General features: G+C 44.7%; 2 protein-coding genes across 2 annotated transcripts in view; both read right to left on the bottom strand.

Moving 5' to 3' along the window:
- lamc1 (laminin, gamma 1) overlaps window positions 1–7,333 on the bottom strand; it is a 62,851-nt gene extending 55,518 nt beyond the window's left edge. The window contains exon 1 of the mRNA XM_061043563.1: window positions 6,666–7,333. Within this exon, the coding sequence (XP_060899546.1) occupies window positions 6,666–7,038 (373 nt within the window). The 5' untranslated portion in view covers window positions 7,039–7,333. The remainder of the gene's footprint in view (window positions 1–6,665) is intronic.
- Window positions 7,334–12,155: 4,822 nt separating this feature from the next.
- Window positions 12,156–15,878, bottom strand: LOC132978392 (uncharacterized). The gene is made up of 2 exons (XM_061043565.1): window positions 15,770–15,878; window positions 12,156–15,618 (listed from the first exon to the last, which is right to left on the bottom strand). Exons 1-2 carry the CDS (start codon window positions 15,867–15,869, stop codon window positions 12,365–12,367), a joined length of 3,354 nt encoding a protein of 1,117 aa, XP_060899548.1. The 5' UTR covers window positions 15,870–15,878; the 3' UTR covers window positions 12,156–12,364.
- Between the last annotated feature and the right edge of the window lie 4,215 nt (window positions 15,879–20,093).

Below are 20,093 nucleotides of genomic sequence, written 5' to 3' on the forward strand. Positions count from 1 at the left end.
ACTGATGCTAACAATGCTAACTGGGACTTTTTACCTACACACACACACACACACTTCCTCGTTAAGAGGCTTCACATTGCAGCTCTCCACTGAAGAGGGGTTTGAATATTCATGAGTCAGACCGGGGGCGGGCCAGCTCGGGGCCCCTCGAGCGCCACTTCAACAGGAGAAGGGGAAGAAACGGTCCCCTGAGGCCTCGGACTCAACCAGACAGAAGAAGAAGAGTTTCACTTCATGTTTCAACACAAATGTCTCGTTCTGTTCTTCTTAACTTTGAGAACGTCAATGTCACTTCTCCCTGGTCGACCAATCAAAATCAAGAAGGGGCGGGAGTTATAATATCACTGTGTCAACAACAATGGCCAATTAGAAACATGTGAAGGCTCATGTCCAGACAACGATGAACACACACACACACACACACACACACACAGACACACACACACAGAGAGACACACACACAGAGAGACACACACACACAGACACACACACAGACACACACACACAGACACACACACAGACACACACACACAGACACACACACACACAGAGACACACACACAGACACACAGACACACAGAGACACACACACACAGACACACACACACAGAGAGACACACACACACAGACACACACACAGCCACACAGAGACACACACACACACACACACACAGACACCACACACACACAGACACACAGCTCCTCCTCCTCTCAGTCTCTCCCAACCCATCATAAAAGAACGAGCCCACTTTTCCCCCTCTGGAGGATCCAGCTGTTGTAAATTATACCGATGTGAGAGTGTGTGTCGGGGGTGGGGGGGGGGGGGGGGGGGAGTCATCTGGTCGGAGTCATTGTTTAGTGTGTGAGGAATGAGCTCGGCGTGGGAACCCGGTCTGAGCTGAGATATGAGAGCTGCACAGCTGGACGCTCGGGAAACACCGACGGGCCCACTGCAGCTGATCTCTCACACACACACACAGAGAGAGAGAGAGAGAGAGAGAGTGATAGAGAGAGAGAGAGAGACACACACACACACCTGATCAGCTGTTTGAAGGGAGCGCCTGCAGCTCGACCTTCATTAAGATGTGTTTCTGTTTTTTATCGAGCAGAACTCGAGGATGTTTTGCCTCCATGTTCAGACTTCAAAGAGCGTCCAGGTACTGAAGCGAATAAACTACCCCCCCCCCCCCCCCCCCCCCCCCCCCCGACCCCCCCCCCCCCCCCCACACCCCCCCCCCCCCCCCCCCCCCCCCCCCCCCCCCCCCCTCCCCCCCCCCCCCCCCCCCCCCCCCCCCCCCACACGGGGCGGGCGAGTCCAGCTGTCTTCACGTGAGTCTCGCCTTAAAGGAACAAACGTCCTGATTGTTCAGAGTAAACACGAGGAGGCTGGAGGAGACATATCGGGTGATTTGTGAAGGTGTGAACGAAAACGTGATGCAGGAACCATTAAACGATCTCATGACCTCATGACCTCATGACCTCATGATGATGTCATCTCCTCTCATGGTTGCTACATGCAGAAACCCGGGCTGGACCCTGACTTTACTCTGAATGTTCCTGATGACGTCGTGGCGAGCTGACGTCACCTGCTTCCTCCCTGGGTAATCACGCCATTATAACGGAGGCCTTATTAGACAACGGTCGTTTGAAGATTCATTTATGTTGTTTTGATTTCGATTTTCCTCCGTCTGGTTCAGCTGCTGCGTCGGCCATCTTGGATTGAACACAAACTGAGGCTGCTGTTCTGTGAGCAGGTTTAGTCTCCGTCTTTCAGCTGTGTTGGTAGAATCACGATAAATGACCCGTCTCTCTGCAGCTTTCTTCTTCTTCCAGGGTCTTTCATGTCGACCCCCCCTCCCCCCTCCCCCCCTCCTCTCTGCAGTCTGAGCTGCCGAGTCGAGTCGGGACACGTCGCCCTTCCTGCCGCATCAAAGACCCCAAACACGCAGAGCGACTCGGAGACCGGAGCTCCTCACACGTCGTGTTTCCTGAGATTTAAAAACTGTGACATCACAGCTTCAAACGTTTTCAGAGTCAGAAGACGAGAAGACGCAGAGCGGACGAATAAAACCTCCAAAATCTTTACAACACATGATGTCATTTTAATTTACATTTTTTAAAGATTTATTTTTGGGCTTTTTGTGCCTTTAATGTAGAGACAGGACGGTGGATAGAGATAGAACTCAGAGAGAGAGAGAGTGGGGAACGACATGCGGGAAAGGAGCCACAGGAGGGATTCGAACCTGGGCCGCCCGCTTTGAGGACCACAGCCTCCATACATGTGGCGCGCACACTAACCACTGCACCACCAGCACCCCATTTTTATTTTGTATTTAAGCGGGAAAAGTCTCTTTGAGATTGATAAGAGCGTCCTGGTCGAGACGGGCAGCAGTAACATTGACTGAGTTTCAGACATAAAACACTAAAACAACAATTAACATAAATCAAAGAAACCTTCATCAAGATTTGTCTTAAAATCATGAACAACAAGGCGATCAAAAAGGGCGATACGAGTCAGTGAAAACATCTACAGTCACATATGTCCGCCTCCGGATCGACACACCGAGCAGACGGCAAATAACTTTTGTCTTGAGGCCGACGGCCAACCACCACCTACGTTCTGCTCATGAGAGGAAATAACTCTCCGTGCCAGCAGGGGGCGGTAGTCTGTAATCGACATTCCAAAAAGGGGGAACCAGAAGAGGACGAGGAAGAACCGTTGTTATGGTACGAGGAGACAATTTTCTCACCGCTGTCGCTCAACACTCGTGATATATGAACTTCTAATGGAGAATAAAGTCTGATAAAAAGTAGAAAATGGCGCTGGCGTTTTCAGCTCCTGGTCTTTTATTAGAGGAACAAGAATAGAAGAGGCGCTTCAGTATTTCTTCGCGTGCACTGGCTCTCCTGTTTCGTTTAGCTGAACAGCCAATCAGAGAGTTCCCTACCCCCAACCACGAGGGGCCGACGCCGATTCAACATGTGGAATCAGCCAAGAAAAGGCCAACGGGTAGCGACGGTGCTGGACACACCGCCAAAAACTAGGGGGGCGACCAACGATCTCCTCGGTGTGTCAGGATCCTGCAACCGACTCCAAGGAGAGGGAGCCCCCCAACACTTGAACGCCCTTTTGCCTAATTCAGTACGAACTTTAGGGGTAGTTCAAAGGTTTCGATCCTGGGAGCGGAGATCGTAACTTCCCGTACTTTGGTGAAAGGTTTTAGGAGGTGACGAGGGGAGCGGCGATAATCTCAACTTTTGGGACCAAATTCTGACTTTTCATCAGGATTTCAACGTTTTCCCCCCAAAAAATTAAACTTTTTGTCTCATCATCATGACTCGGTCAGATTCAGATTCTTTATTGTCCCACAAGGGGAAATTTGTGTTGCAACAGGAGCACACAGAAGACAAGAAACACGAGGACAACATCACCATAGAACATAAACAAATTTAAGAAATCAGACAACACAGCAAAATATAAAACAAATCACGGTCAACAAATTATGACTTTTTTTCCTCAGAATTTTAACTTTGTGTCACAATAACAAACTCTTTATCACACATTTGTCCCCTAATTTTATCTTTTCACATCATGATTGTGACTTGTCTCCTGGTTTTATCTTTTAAATCCGTCACATTGAGTCGTTATGTTTACTGAATGAATCATCATTTTGACCGTTCATCTCAGAACTTCAAACCCTCACATGTGAAACTTGGAGAGTTTCCCCGTCAGAGCCGAGCGCTATGAGCCCTCACAGCGTTCACATGAAGCCGCTCAGCTGGTGGCCGTCACTTCCTGGATGAGACGACAGCTGCTTTTTAAAAATAAGAAAATGTGATCCCGTCTTTCCTGCGGGACGTGAGCTCAGGCCGTCTGACTCTGTGACATGTGAGGACGACCTGAAGCGGAACTCGATTCATGCGAGAAAAACAAAGAGCTGAAAACACGGCCTGCAGGCAGGGGGGGGGGGGGGGTCAGCGTGTAATTAAACACACTTCCATGTGAAGGCGGATAATCAGAGTGGATCACCTGAGGGCGCAGAGAGCCAGCAGCATGACTGAACCTCTCAGGAATGTCAGCTCTGTTAAAAACAGTAGTGCTGCTGCTGGAGGCCCCGCGCTCACGGCTCAGAAATAGACAGGTATTTTTAAAAGGAAAACTAAGACAGCGGGGGCTGGGGGGGGGGGGGGGCAAGGCAGGGCGGCAGATTAAGTCGGATTTGATTGGCTGAGAAACACATCAATCAGAGTCAAACGTGTCGTCATAACCACATGGACGTTCAATTTATTTCATTAGCGTTTCGTTTGGAGTCTTTGTAACCCGTCACGAAATTTTTTTAAAATAAAATCGGGGTCGATCGATATGTGTCGATGCCGATATCGGATAGCGATATCTCTCTCTGATCTGTAGAGATGACTTTAGATATCCACATTTATTGTTTTGGTCCCTCAGTTATCAAACACTTGTTGAAAAGATTTATAATGAAGACGAGATGGTCACTCAGCTGGAAAGAAACTGAGCATGTACGTACATCACCGCTCGACACTCTGCAGAGTGATGATGCTTGTTGTAATCCAGATAGCGCCCCCTGCTGGTGAAAGAGAACTGCTAGTGTAATACAAAGAAACTTAAATTGAATGAAGTTTGACTGGTGGATACATCTTGTCATATCGGCGCAAATCTGAGATAAAATTAGCCGATACAGATAGTCTCTAGATATGCTGATATCGGCCGATATTATCGGCTGGCTGATTTATTGGTCGGGCTCTAATATAAAATGATTACAGCATAATATCGTAATATTTTGAATCAGTGCCTGGACATAAAATACTGATCTCTTATTACGGGATTGTTGAAGTTGTTTTGGGGTCTTTTAAAATTTGTTAGAGAGGACAGGTGAAGATAGAGAGGAGATCCCCCCCCCCCCCCCCCTCCTCTCTAGAGTCCATGCTCACACAGGTCACCATGTGGTGGACTCTGAAGCTTCAGTGTTTATCCAGCTCTGCATGGGTCTGTAAACCTTTCTGTGTTCTAACCTCTCTCCATTTTTCAAAAGCATCTCCAATATTGATCCTAGTTTGAGCACGTTTCTGCTCGTGGAGCTTATTAGAAACATGCAGAGGCTTTTTAGGTCGGGTACAATCACTTCTATCTGAACCACTTCTCTTGCCCGCTTCCATCGCTGCAACACCTGTTGACCTGATAACTGCTCTCATATCTGGCAAACCGAGGGGCGTCCAAAACGGCTGTGTGGGGGTGGGGGGGGGGGGGGGGGGGTATCTTAAAACCGCCTACCTTCTCTGGTCCAAACAAATTCAGATGTTTTTTTGATCGAGGTCAGAGGAATGCGTATTTCAGGAGATGGAACCTCTTACAGACTCTCTCCGCTCCCAGCATTGGAGGGCAGCCCTCCCCTGGCAGCCCTGCAGTGTTCTGCTGTGAATTCACAGACTTGTACCCCAATATTACGCTCTAATATCGAGAAGACTGCGGTATTTTTACAAAAGGGTTTTCTTTGTCTCATCGCTGCCAGCTCGATCAATCATCGGAGCAGATATTGATTCATGAGATTTATAGTTTCAGTCTTTAGTTTTTATTTTAGTCTCAACGTATCAGAATGACTCGTAACACGTGTTAGCTTAGCATAAAAGGCTCCAGAATGAACTCTGATGTTATATTTACTGTGAAAACCAGACGTCTGCCTGCTGCTTCCTCTGTTATTTAGCCCCACTGATGTGTTGGGACTGATTCTGAACATGAGACTTCCTTCAGGAGACGCTGTGAGACCAGCTGTCCCCCCCCCCTCCCCCTCCCCCTCCTCCAGGACACCAGGCTGCTACCTTCACACCTCACCCAACAAACAGAGCAAATCACAAAGTGAGGGAGAAGGAGCTCAAACTGCTGCTGTTCCTGCAGGAACAAGCTGACCCTACAGTCAGGTCAGAAAATAGCTCCAACCCCCCACCTCCTCCACACACTCTTCCACCCCCCACAATAAAAACTATGTCCTCCATGCTCCACTGCTGGGAGCAAAAATCCCTCATTCCCAACCTGTGCAGGTTACATCACTGATTTACAGCTGCAGCGCGGTGTGATCAGCCGAACATGACGAGCACAGACACAGCTCTGACGCTCCTCTTTCAGCGGCTTCATGTTGCCTTTATGTGGGGAGAAAAGTTCAACTTCAGAAGCCCTTTTTTTTACCTCTATACCACGGGAAGTCACACCAAACCCCGAGGAAGATGTCCTCAATTTTAAGTTAATCACAAGTGTTAAACTGTGCTTTCATCCCACGTCACAACTGCATGTTTTAACTTAACTCTGTCCTCGATCCGGCGCACAGAAAAACAACCAAATATCAGTTTGCTCTATGAACTTCTCAAATGACTTCCCTTCCACAGCTGGTGTTGGCTGCCTGCAGCGGCGCAGCGGCTCGCATACAACCCCGCTGTTAGAAGTGGAGATTTATTGACAGGAAATATAGTTCAGGGTAAAATGTGTGTGCCGAATACAAAAGTGGACCTTAAACAACAATAAAATGTATGTAACTTTGTTCAGAAATGTTGTTGCTCTAACCAGAAACCGAGAAACCAAAAACTCCAGGTTTTCTAAACGGGGTTCGGCACAGCGGTTTTCCCAGAAGGAGATGTTTGGAGGATCTTACCGAGGTGCAGGGTGAGGTTGATGGAGTTCGGGTACTGAATCCCGGCCAGCATGGTCTGGCTCTGCCACCAGGTAGTGTCCTGCTGGTTGTTGTAGTCGGTCAGGTACACGGCGCTGTGGTGGTTCCGTGGGTCCCGGGAGTCGCAGATGTGGCACGACTTGGTGACTCCGGTGGCTCCGGTCTGCACACAGTACTCCTCAGGCGGAGAGCCGCAGGTGTTGGTGGCCACCACCGTCACGTTAAAAGCGGCGTTAACGAACTCGGGCATGCAGCGCTGCGGGGAGCCCTGCTCGTCCGAACACTCGTCCATGGCGGCGCGGACGCACACCGCCACCCAGCTCAGGGCCACCAGAGCCCGGATCATACTCGGCATTTTTTTTCTCTCCTCTCCGTGCTCCCTCTCCAGAAGAAACTGTGTGCGCAGCTCCGACACGAACTCTCCCTCAACTTTTCCAAAGTTTGCTCTGACCGTCCGGTTACCGGCGGATCCCCGGGGCTCTCACGGTGCAGTGAGCGTAGCGGGAGGGTTTCAGCAGCGGCAGATTGTCTTCGCTCCAGGCCGCGTCCAGAGCTCTGTTCCCGGTATGCTGCTGCTGCTGCTGTGAGGGGTCTGTGCTCGGCCTCAGCTCTTTGTGTCCTCCGCCATGCACAAACTCCAGCAGGAAAAGACGAGACTCCAGACTACACCCAGTGTGCTACTGCGCATGTGTGCGGCGCAGGGGCCACTCCGGCCACTTCCGTGTCAGCGCCCTCCCCCCCCCCCCCCCGAGACCAAACTCCAGAAAAACTCCAGGAACATCCAACAAACTCACAACTTGATCATATAAAGTATTCAACCCTGTGAAGTAATGTGTAACAAGTCCCATCAAACCGAAAATAACCCCTACGTCACAACAATGAGAAACATTCAATAACCAAATCATCTTTTAACTACAGTTCACTTGTTCGTAAGAGAGCCAATCAAAACCTCACACTGAAGATAATTACTGGAACAAAAGACACTTTGATTGACTGAATCTCCTTCAGATAAAAGAGAGAAACTTTAAAGTCTTATCAGTGAATCAGTCAGTTAAAAAGACGGAGAGACACCTCTTCTCCATACAGAAAACTGTTCAGCTGTTTGTTAGACTTTAACTGCAGGACCAGGGGCGCTCTATAGTCTGTTGGGGGGGCCGTCAAAACCAGCGTCCCGACGTTTACTCCTCGTCCTCTTTCTTCCTGTTTCTCTTTTCTCTCCTGTAGACGATCCTTCCTCTTCGTTGACTTTTATTGATGAACTTTGGTTTTCACAGCAATCATGCTGCCAACGCTCCGCAGGGCGACGAGAGTGACTGCTGTCAGATGGGGCCCCCTTAGGGAGGTTTCCTACTGTCGTTGCAAAATTTGTACATTCTGGGCCTCTGCTTTGGTTTAAAGGCCCCGACACACCAAGATGTGTGGTTCTGTCGCCCCCGTCAGCCGATTCAACATGTTGAATCGGCGTCGGTGATGAATCTCTCTGATTGGCTGTGGGGAGGTTTCATTTCTCTCCAGCTCTCCTCTCAGGTTCAGTAAAGCCCCTTGAGCACATCGCTGTCGTATCCAAAACACATTAAAAAAGGGGTGCTCTGGGACGGTGGAGCTCACTGTCTGCCCGTCCCCAGGTGTCTTGGGACTAATTGGATGAAAGACAGGTGAAGGGAGATTTTTGCCCATGGGTCAACACGGTTGAGTTGTGGGGACCACAAAGAGTCACTTAGTGGGGAGGGTACCTGGAGCTCACATGAACCCAGCCTGGGTCTGTTGAAGGTGGCGGTTCTGTTTTGGTTGCGTGGTCGACTAAAGGCTATATGGGTAGGTTATGTTACTTATCAGTTGGGTACAGGGGCATAACTGGGAGGAGTCTTCACTGAGTGCTCACCCTCTCATTAGGGGAACCACTGACTTGTGTTTATTTCAAATGTAGGATGGATGTAGAGAGAGAAGTCAAAACCGCCTTTATAAAGTTAAAGAGTCAGAAAATGGTGTTATATTTCTTCTTCAGTTGGTCTGAATTGAAAATGTCATGAAGTGTCGATGTGATCCTGCAGCAGCTCTTTGATCCAAGATGGTTTTAAATCAACACGTTCCCTCAAAACAGAAAGTAACATTTAATGAAGGTTGATATCAACACTTGATCGTTTGTCTCTGTGCGGTGAGCTGTGTTGGTGTTTGCTCTGGTGTTGTGAAGGCAGGTGGCGCCCCCTGCTGTTCATCCACTGGTGGTGTCTGGGGGGGGGGGGGGGGGGGCTGGTGCACTGTTCTCCAGAGGGGGCCCAATGTCTCCCAGGTGAGTACATCTTAGGTCGCATTCTCAGATGAAGTTCGGTGGACTCGGTGTGATTCAGGGGTGAAGTTGCAAAATTGTTGCAACTTCACCAAAGCTGTCAGATGTTGTGTCACCACCCGCCACTAGTTGGGGCTGCAGCTCTGGGTAGAGGCTAGAATACAAATTAAGGGACTGACAGTAATATTTATATGGAGACCAGCTCATAATGGAGTATAGGAAACGAAACTGTGCAAAGGAAGCCACAAAGAGAAATTACAGTAACATACAGTAAAACAGAAATCAAGACCGCAATCACACAAAAGATGAAGGAAAGGTGACAGAAGAAGAGGGAAGATAAATTAATACTATAGTAAAATATAATAAGCCAGAGAGATGGCTTCTTTCATTCTCTGTATATTTATGCTGAACACACTGGACATTTAAAGCGAGTCGCCCATCTGACCGTTCACAAACATTAACGATGATCGTAAACTGACACAGATCATGTAAGGGATGAAGGGATGAGAGACATTTTTAGCTAGATGAAGTTTTATTCAACATATTTCATTCACTTAAGAATGCTTTGTGCAGTTGTATGTTTAAAACATTATGTGTAGGTTATATCTTACAGAAATGTAACATTTAATTTCATACAATCATATTTATTTTGATGTTGATTTCTGAGTGGACAGGAAGCTGATGGTTTCACTTTTCTTACTTGTAGCCTGGTAGCCACCCACGTCATTAACCTCCGCAGGCCCGTCACATTTAATGACGTGGCCTAGTGGAAATGTGGTCGGATTGTCAGAGCAACGCGATTGCCTTTCCCTAAGTCCTTTATGAATTCTCTTAACATCTTTCCTTAACCTCATGACCTTTTCCCCGGGGATAAGGTGAAGTGGATAGTGAAAGGAGATAGGAGGGACAATTTGAACGCACCCCCGGTTCCCATTTTCCAACAAGTCACATGACATCACGTCACTGTCAGCCACCGGTGAGTGAGCGAGTAGTGTGAGACATGTTTTTTAATTCTGCAGAGTGAGTGCACGATGTAGTTCTCTACTTATAACTCACTAAATAGTGAGGAGGGAATGAGGGAGTGATTTCGTCCTCGGTCCTAGAGTCTCGTTTTCTTTCAAGCTGCTCACTGTGTTTATTTTCTAAACCTTAAAGACGTGATTTGCCAGATCATTTGGCTCAGATCAGCATGAAGAGTCTCTTTCAGCTCCCAAACGGCTCTTCATTTTACCACTTATACCTTTTATAATTCAGACAAATTCAGCCCTGTTTTGACTTGACATGCACAAAGAGGTGAATAACTTTACTATAGCTAACGGAAGCTCACCACACATTAGTTAACTAGTCTCCTCTTTCCTAGAACTATGTGAGGGCTCGCTCCCTACCAGCCGCTAGTCTCCTCTTTCCTAGAACTATGTGAGGGCTCGCTCCCTACCAGCCGCTAGTCTCCTCTTTCCTAGAACTACGTGAGGGCTCGCTCCCTACCAGCCGCTAGTCTCCTCTTTCCTAAAACTACGTGAGGGCTCGCTCCCTACCAGCCGCTAGTCTCCTCTTTCCTAGAACTACGTGAGGGCTCGCTCCCTACCAGCCGCTAGTCTCCTCTTTCCTAGAACTACGTGAGGGCTCGCTCCCTACCAGCCGCTAGTCTCCTCTTTCCTAGAACTACGTGAGGGCTCGCTCCCTACCAGCCGCTAGTCTCCTCTTTCCTAGAACTACGTGAGGGCTCGCTCGCTACCAGCTGCTAGTCTCCTCTTTCCTAGTAGCTGGAGCTATGTAAAATTACTCCGCTAACACCCTGTTGAGAGGAGAAGACTTATATAACCACATAGCTCTAGGATTATATGTCTAACATTCATTTCTAGAATAATTAGATTCAAATATAATCCTTGATTCAGGACTCTAGATTAGCCCCCGGAGGCTCTCACCCCCGGAGAGGGATTAACTGCAACTCTCCTCACTCGGATGCTAGGTGTGTATGAGGTGTGTAGTAAAAGTCAGTAGAAGTGTGCCGTGGTGTGACTGCTCATGCTTACCTCCCGAGGTTCACGCGGCGTCCTTAAGAGAGGCTCAGGTCTTTGTGGTGTGAATGACTTCAGTCAGAAAAATGGTTTCATACAGTTTCTGAAAATTTATTGAAAAAACTTCAAAAGATTTTCAAAATACAAAACAGTAAAAGTAAAAATATAAAAAAGTAAAATACAAAATCAAAAGTTTAAAATCCGAGCGTGCAGACACTTGAGGTTTCAAAAGATCTCGGTCTCAGAGACTAAGTCCCAAAACGGGGATTTAAAAGTCAGAGTGACGTGGAGTCCTTTAGAAAAAGTGAAAAAGAGCCTCGATCAGCTTTTCCAGCGTTTTTATAGCCAAATTGTAAAGAATCTGTAAAACCTCAACAATGCAGATTCACAGAAGCGTGATACATCCACAGGTGATACCAAGTTCATATGTGGTTTTAGCTCAAAGTATGGCACACTTATCCTGACCTCACAGATGCATAGGCACCGCGGATGTATTCATGATTGACAGGATATGTAAAAGCAAAGAAAGTAGTTATGACTATATGACATATGAATTAAATGATAATAAAAGAAAAAAACACATATGGTAAAAACAAATTCAACAATTGCATAACTCTTTCTGATCTTTCAACAGTACACATTTATCACTTAAATACATCCTTTGGCCTTAAGTATTCAAAAGTAAAAATTACATTTTCTAATATCAGTAAATTGCTGTAGCCAGTAGTTTTCATTGCATTTACAGACCCTTGTAAGTCTCTGAAACCACCCAATGAATGCAGATAGAAACACCTCTAAAAACTGAAGACGGCGGAGTTCCTCACCCTAATACTTTTAAAAGTACTGGAAAAAGAAGTAAATTAAGTACAAGACTAAAGTAAAAGTGTGTTAATGCCCACCACTGACATCTGGACTAATAAAACCAAAATGATCTGTATAGATTAATAAAAATAAATATATTTCAATGAGATCATCATATCATTCTGCCTTGTATTACTTTACAAAACAATCTAGATCATCTAGAATTCAATTCTCATTTTAATTAACAACAAATGTAACATTTATGTATTTCTATAAAACCTTTTTTCCCTGAGACCTTTTCACTAATTATGTATGCATCTTTATTGGTTTATTTTATATATTTATATATATTCACTTTCTTTCAGTTGTACTGTAATGTTTGTACTGAATGTTATTTGATGATTGAATCTCTCTTTAACCTGGTTTACATGTGATACTGTTTTGTTTGATTACATATGTACATTATGTCCACTTGAATGGAAAGATTCCTCTTGGTCTGCGTTCTTGGGTTGAGGTCGTTCTTCTTTGGTTGCTATTGTTGTCTGTTTGACCAAGATTAAAACCATAGCTGGTATCTAGATGTGGGGGGCCTCTCCTCTGCCTACTTTGGCTATGATCTCTGCTTGTTCTCTTATTTTCATCAGGGACTGAACTCGTTTGTGCCAGCCTGGTTTGGCCTCAGATTTCTCTCCTTCAATGAGCATGTCAATGTACTCTGGATAGGAGAGAGGATCTGGCCTCAGTGCGATCTCTTTAAGTCTGTTTAGACACTTTGCAGATCCCGAAATTAGTTCCTTCACCTCAGCCTGCGCATTATCATGTTTAGCCTTCAGTTTTCCAATCCATGCCTCACCAAGTGAGTTATACTCCTTCAGTTTTTCTTCTGTCTTTTTTATGTCCTGGAGCTTGGCTAACCCAACTTTAACCCGCTCCTGCAACTTTTCAAGCTGATATCTTTCTCCGAGGACCTCCTTTGTCAGTGTCAAGCTTTTGGATTTCATGACATTTAAAGCATCAAAGAACCTCTTCATGCTCTCTGTCCCCATGTTCCAAAACACCTCATTGAAGCTTCTCACCCCTCCCCTCATGCCTTTTGCAGATGACTTGTTTTCCACAAACAAAGCTGAATTATTGAATTTGAAGTCAATCGGCAGGCCGTCTTCTGTTTTAGGACACGGGACGTCTGCAGCCTTGATCGCCTCCAGGACAGGTGGGCACTGGTCATCAGCAAACGTCACCAGAACCTTGATGTTGTCTGCGATGTCTTTGCCAAAGATTGAGAGCCCAGAATCAAACACATATTTCTGTGATGCTGTGAGTCGAGCTAAAGAGGCCTGAGCAACAAAACACACAGCATCAATTTCACTAACACCACGCTGAGAAGAGAAGAGATTCCTCAGCTGGTCTGTGATCTCTCTGTCTCTCTCTATGCCTCTTGTATCTCCAAAGCCTGGAGTGTCAATGACGGTCACTGAGTAATCTATTTTAAAGCCTTCCTGGTGGTTGATTTTGTACACAGTGACTTCAGAAGTCTGACTTTCACCTTGGGATCTGGACTCATCCTCTTCAATTAATTTACATCTGAAATCATCCTCCCAGTTCACTCCAACAATGTAGTTGATCATTTCATTGATCAGAGTGGACTTTCCTGATCCGGTCGCTCCCACAAGCATTATTGTATGGTTTTGTGTCGTGCTTTCTTTGCCAAAGTTAAACCTCCGACATCCATCTATGTTCATCTCTTCTTTTTCCAGAGGCAGTTTGTAAACTGAGGGTGAGGCATAGTTTATCCTTTTGCTTTTCTTTTTGAGTTTTTCTGCAACAGGATTGGTCTTTGTTGTGCAGACTTTCACAGTGATGCTCTCCTTGCTTCTGCCAGCTGCACCACAGTCACATCTGACCCTGACAACATATTCTGTCTCTGACTGAAGCTCTGAAATGATCGTCTCATCAGCTCCTGTTATCATTTGTTTCCACTGGAGACCCTTTGTTTCGGCGTACTCCACGATGTAGCTCAAAATGTGGACGTCTTGTCCAAGTGTAGCAGGTTTCTCCCAGCTCACTGATATCTCACTTGAGTTTGGTATAACTTCAGGTTTTCCAGGAGGGCTGCAGGTTAAGGTTTTAATGGAACCACTGACATGATTGGCTGGTCCAACACCTACAGAGGTCACTGCTCTGCACCTGATCTTATACTCTGTGTTTGGACTCAGATCACCCACTGTGACATCTTCAGGTTTTGATGCTGTCTGTTGTTTCCATCCTTCCTCTCCACTGACACAGTACTCAACAGAGTAGGAGGTGATGCTCTCTGAGCCAAACTTTGGTGGATCAATCTTCAGTGTCACACTGTTGTGGTTTACGTCTCTTACTGTGACTGTTTCAGGCTTTGAAGGCGGCTCAAAGTTCTCAGTGACAAGACGGTTTTTTTTATGAAGGTAGATGCTCAAACCTTTCTGTGTCTCATTTGTTATTCCAACTGACAAGAACTTAACGTTCTTGTTCTCCTGGTTGGCTTCTGCAAAGTCATTGAAGAGCTTTGCTTTTTTCCACATGGATTCTGCTACTTCTGTTGAAGCATACCATTGTTCCTTCTCTACATCCTGAGTATGTGGATCTTGAGGGTTGTCTGGTTCTGGTGTTTGGCTTAAGTAGTTTGACAAAGCTGAGAGGTACGGTTCATTGATTCCCAGTGAGGTGAAAACAAAACACACAGCATGTTCTGTTCTTAGACTTTCTTTGTAAAGGTCATTCTGAGATGGTACAACCTTGGTGTTCTTCATCTCGTCTGTTAAAGACAATAATGTGTCGATCTCTCTCTCTTTACAATTCATCCACTCATTCAGGTTTTCACTGTTGAATGGAGAAGGGTGTATTTTCCTCAGGACATCTGCGAGCACAGCCTCCTCTTCTCCTCCTCCCCGGATTGATGGAAGTCTCTTTGCCAATGTTTGTCGGAATTCCAGTTTGAACTCTGAGCACATACTTTGAAAAGTTTTCATCTTTTTGCTGATCTGTGGGAACTGCTGTGCTGTGGTGGTTCTCAGTGCCTCGTTACACCTCATTTCCAGCTCATTGAGGTCCTCCTGGACATTCTGTGAGTCTTGTACTAAACTTTCACTTATCTGACGTACAAGTTTAGCAGCAGAAGAATCTAAAGTTGTCAGAGGCAGCAGCCAGACCTTCATTGGTACTGCGTTTTCTCCATTGGCTCCCAGCAGTTCAGGCAGACTTTGGTAGACTTCCACTGCTTCCTGAAAGGATGTTGGCATTTTCTGAAGGCAAAAGTCTCCAAAGAAACTGCAGGAGAGCTTCTCAACACTAGCTTTTTCATTTTCCTCCATTTTCAGTGAACCATCACCCTCTATAGGAAGGCAAGGTATTTTCTTGATTGCTAACTTCAAGTTTCCCTCAATGTCTTGTTGATCTTCTTTTTGAGAAACCTCACGGTCAAAAACGAAGAAGGCTTGTGCCCCATAAAGAATCGCTGTGACTACGTGTGTTGCTATTCCTTTGTCAAAAACATAAGAATGTTTCACATTTCCTCTTCCAAGATGATTCATCGACAGTTCCCGGACCTTTGTAGTTGCTTTGTACTTCAGTGTTACTCTGGCTTGGTTTTTGGAAGTCTTACTGTCATTCAGGTATTTCGCTGATCCACCAACCTCTACAAGTCCACCCAGGAGACTTGCCTTCAGTGATGCTTTAACATCGAGTGCAGAGGATTTATCCTCAATTGAGTCAGAGGCAACTATCTCAAATTCATTATAGTTTTGTGGTCGTTCTCGAACATCCTTCTTCAGGTCATCACAGTCCCACAGGGTAATTCCTGAAAAAGAAGAAGCACAAATCAAGTTCAGTTTTCAGAAACTGCAATAAAGGATTATCTTTTAGAGCCTCAAAAATGGGAATGGTATTTGATGAAGTGATTCAATGATTTGAGAGAAGATTATAGAACTTAAATTTCAGTACTACAGTACCAGGCACGAGTAAGTCTCTGCGGCAGTCGTACAACATCCCGAGGCTGAAAGGCCGGCCGAGAGCCACCACCTCCATCGTCTCACCGGCTTCAGAATCCATTGATTGGTCTAAACTGGACAAAATGGACAACAGCTTGTGTGATTGCTTGGCATATCATTTAAAACTTTAAGTGTTCCATATTATCTTGCAAACCAAATGGAAAAAACAAAACAATCAGAATCTAGTTATTTTGGGGCGCTGGTGGTGCAGTGGTTAGTGTGCGCACGCCCTCTCTCTCCCCCTGATTTCCGACTCTATCCACTGTCCTATCTCTCCATTAAAGGCACAAAAAAGCCCAAAAATAAATATAAAAAAAAAAAAGAATCTAGTTATTTCATAATTTGTCTGCATTAAAAAATGACAGCAGGAGATAGTTGTGTTTTCAAGTCACCACAGCACAGATCTCATGGGACCTTTTAAAGTGAAAATCTATTTTATGACTTCCAAGAACATTCAGCAATCATGCCAGATAATAATTTAATATTTGGATTAGAGCCCGACAGATTAATCAACCAGCTGATAATATCAGCCGATATCAGCATATCCAGTGACTATAGGTATCGACTAATTTTATCTCAGATATGTGCAGATATTCCTCGATTTATTCAGTCAAATAGCATTTTATTGTATTTCAGAGTTTCATTGTATTACACTAGCAGCTCTCTGTCACCAGCAGAGGGCGCTATATTGATTACAAGGAGCATCATCACTCTCCAGAGTGTCGAGCGGTGACGCACGTACATGCTCAGTTACTTTCCAGCTGAGTGATCATCTTTTCTTCATTATAAATCTTTTCAACACGTGTTTGATAACTGCATCTGAGTTATGAACACAATAAATGTTTATAGTTATCACTACAGACTGAACATAGATCCGAGTTGGATCACAAGAAAATCTATTTTATGACTTCAAAGAACATTCAGCAATCATGCCAGGTAATAATTTAATATTTCCTAAGGAGAGCCCAACCTATTAATCAGCCAACCAAAAAATATGGGCCGATATTATCATATCCAGTGACTATCGGTATCGGCTAATTTTATCTCAGATATGTGCTGATATTACTCAATTTATTCAGTCAAATAGCATTTCATTTGAGTTTCATTGTATAACACTAGCAGTTTTCTTTCACCAGCAGAGGGCGCTATAATGATTACAACAATTATCATCACTCTGCAGAGTGTCGGGCGGTGACGCACGTACATGCTCAGTTACTTTCCAGTCGAGTGATCATCTTTTCTTCATTATAAATCTTTTCAACAAGTGTTTTATAACTGCATCTGAGGTATGAACACAATAAATGTTTATATTTATCACTACAGACTGAACATAGATCTGAGTTATATATCGTTGTTGGGCAACGCAGTCTTAAGACAGGCAAACAATGGACTTGGGCCTTCCTCTGTGAGAAGCCTCATTTGAGTTATTCACTGAGATCACAAAGAGACCTAAAGGACTCTTACTCCCAGAATCCCCTGCAATACTTCACACCTGCGTGTGAAGAAAGGGGGAACTGGAACCTCTCTCTTCTCATTGGAGGGGACCTGTGGTAGACCCCCCAGGAAGCAGGCCAGGCTACAAAACTCCAAGACTTCCATTCTTTTTCTCTTTCCACGCGCTGACTTCAAGTGTTCGGAGACACAAGCTCACCTCCTGTTTTCTGCAAGAAAATCTCTCTTTGTTTTAAGTTTTGGCGTGCAGGTAATCCGTGGCCGGCAGTGTTCTGAATTCTGAGCTCGGATTGTCCAGTGAACGCATCTCAGTTCCCTCTTTTTTCTTTCTCACTGATTAATGTCCGTCTTTTCTCCTTTATTAAACTCTGCTGATGTTGATAAGTTTCACTTCTCATGCAGACGGGGACAGGTCTGTCAGACTTCCTGGAATGTCCAGGGCATTGAGCTGTCACTCAAAAACTCATTAGCCAATGGGGACGCATTCCTCAAAAAGCCCACCCACTCAAGAGGTTTGTGACAGAATCACAAACAAAAAGTCAGACAGCGCAAACGAGAAAGCTGACAGAGAGCAAAAGTCTGATCAGTGAGAAAGAAAAAAGAGGGAACTCTAAACAAAAGGACTGATGATAAGAAAAGTAAAAGGACGATTATTTACACGACTACACAAATATTTTAATTGCAAGTATTTGTTTTTGCTTCAGTGAGATTATATCTCTCAAAGTCTTATTTTTTGTTTGCAATTGAAGAAGTTTTGTTTGATTTTTTTGGCACAAATATGATTCCATAAAAAAGCTCAAAAAATGAAGCTGTTTGCACTTCCTGTCGTTGCTTCCTCCTCTCTCTCTCTCTCCTCGCTCATGTTATTCTTACTCTCTGATGTCCATCACTTTGGATTAAAGCATCTGATACATGAGTTGAAGAAATGTAGATTTAAATATATGAAGTCCATAGAACATGTCAGCTTGGATATTTTATGTTGACCTGCTGTACTTTTATTTAGTTTAATCAACTTTAAATCTTTTTTTTAATTTTTTTTTTTACTGTGAAACAAGTTCATTAAGTCTGATAGAAGTCTAAGTCAAGGTTCAGATGTCAGAGAATGAGGTGTACTCACATACAACTGGACCGCTGAGTGCTGAATAGTTTCAGATAAACTTTCACGTATAAACGGATAAACACCGAGCCTCTAATTCAAATAGTGAAAGCTGTCTGTAGAGGTTTTCCTGACAGAAAGATGCTGTGGATCAGTTTCTCACATTGTTCAGAGCCTTCTTGTGAAGCTGAACTACTTAACACCAAGAGACAGATTGAGCACACATTTTCTGAAAAGTGGAGCAGGCAAAAGGCAGAGAGGATGGACTATTCTCATCAATTGGGGGGTTAGTAGACAGACTAGAGACACATGGGGAAGTGTGTTTTAGAGAATAGGTGCCTTTTAATGTTTGTAACATGCATGGCACAAGTTGGTGTAATGCTTTTAGTAAATACTGTACCAGGTAAATACAGAGTGTTGGACCTCAGCCATGTGTGCTGGACAAAGGACTCAGGCCGGTATCGCAGTTCTCAAGCCTGTCTAGAGTTATTTTGGAGGGAACTTGCAAAGGAGTCTTAGCCCAATGGCAACTAACAAAAAGGTGTGAAAAGTGTGTGTGTGTGTGTGTGTGTGTGTGTGTTTGGGGGGGGGGGGGGGGGGGGTCTGAATTCTTTATCCTCATTGGAGGAGGCCTGAGGTAAACCCACAGGCAGCCCAAGTCCTTAAAAGCAGTCGCCTCTCATTTTTCTTCCTCTTTAAGTGTGGTCTGCCTACACCAGAGGATACCCTCTCCAACAAGATGGATTCCAGCATTCGAGGAGACAAACCCTTCCCTCCTCTTGGCTTACATAAGTTAAACTCCAGAGTTGAGGTTGCTCAGTCTAGGTAGCTCTTCACATGCTGAATTCAAGCATCAGAGGATTCAGCTGACTACTTCCACGGCATATTTTTAAGAGTTTTGAGCGCAATCAGATGCTATCAGGTTCGAGCAAAAAGAAGAGTTTCTTTCCTTTGATTTTTCGTAAGACGTCATTGAACACAACTGGACAGGAGCGCTGAAGGAAGCCCACTGATCCCTGAATCCACAAGGACACATAAAGAACTCGGCTCTCAGAAGACCACAGAGCAGCGCTCTGGTCGAAGATCTGAATCCCGCTTCCCTCTTCCTACATCTGCCACGAAGGAACCCTGCCTGAATCTGATGATTCAACATTCAACAGAGTGACGATCTAACCAGCTTTGCAACGATCACCAGGAGTTACCCCAAGTAAGAGCTTTGGTCTGGGCAGAAATAGTTTCAGAAATAGTTATGTTTCTTTTATAACCACTGATAATTATGCATCATTGTTGACGTCACATTCTGTTTATTATCTGTTGTAAGCTGCTGCATTTGTTTTATTGTGATGAACTGCTGTGTTCGCCTATGTATGTAATGCTATGCTAGTTTACCTTCAGTCAACGGCTTTCACAATCAGAAAGACCAGTGTACCCGCCATTGAATCAAAGTCCGGCTTTGTGTACGGACTTAATGCCTTCAAGTTATTAAATATAGTTATTAATTATTAATAATATTAGTAATTAAGTAACTAATTTGGAACTGATTTGAGTGATATTTTGGTTATTTTTCTCTGGTTTCAGGGTGGTGCCCCTGAGTCAATTAAACATAGTTTAATGACATTGTTATTTATATTAATAAATAATTAAATAAAATTATTAATAATATAACCAAATTTGACTAGATAAAACCCCAATAAGAGTAAGAAGGGTAAATGATAGGTTCACTGTGGTAATAGCCCA

Source organism: Labrus mixtus, chromosome 8, assembly GCF_963584025.1.
Source record: "Labrus mixtus chromosome 8, fLabMix1.1, whole genome shotgun sequence".
In the NCBI taxonomy this organism is placed as follows: Eukaryota; Metazoa; Chordata; class Actinopteri; order Labriformes; family Labridae; genus Labrus; species Labrus mixtus.

What these genes read in the sequence shown, in the direction of transcription:
- LOC132978392 (XM_061043565.1), bottom strand. Translation starts at nt 15,869, where the DNA reads ATGGATTCTGAAGCCGGTGAGACGATGGAGGTGGTGGCTCTCGGCCGG. An exon ending in CAGAGACTTACTCGTGCCTG is followed by an intron (nt 15,619 to 15,769) that starts GTACTGTAGTAC and finishes CTTCTTTTTCAG; the next exon opens with GAATTACCCTGTGGGACTGT.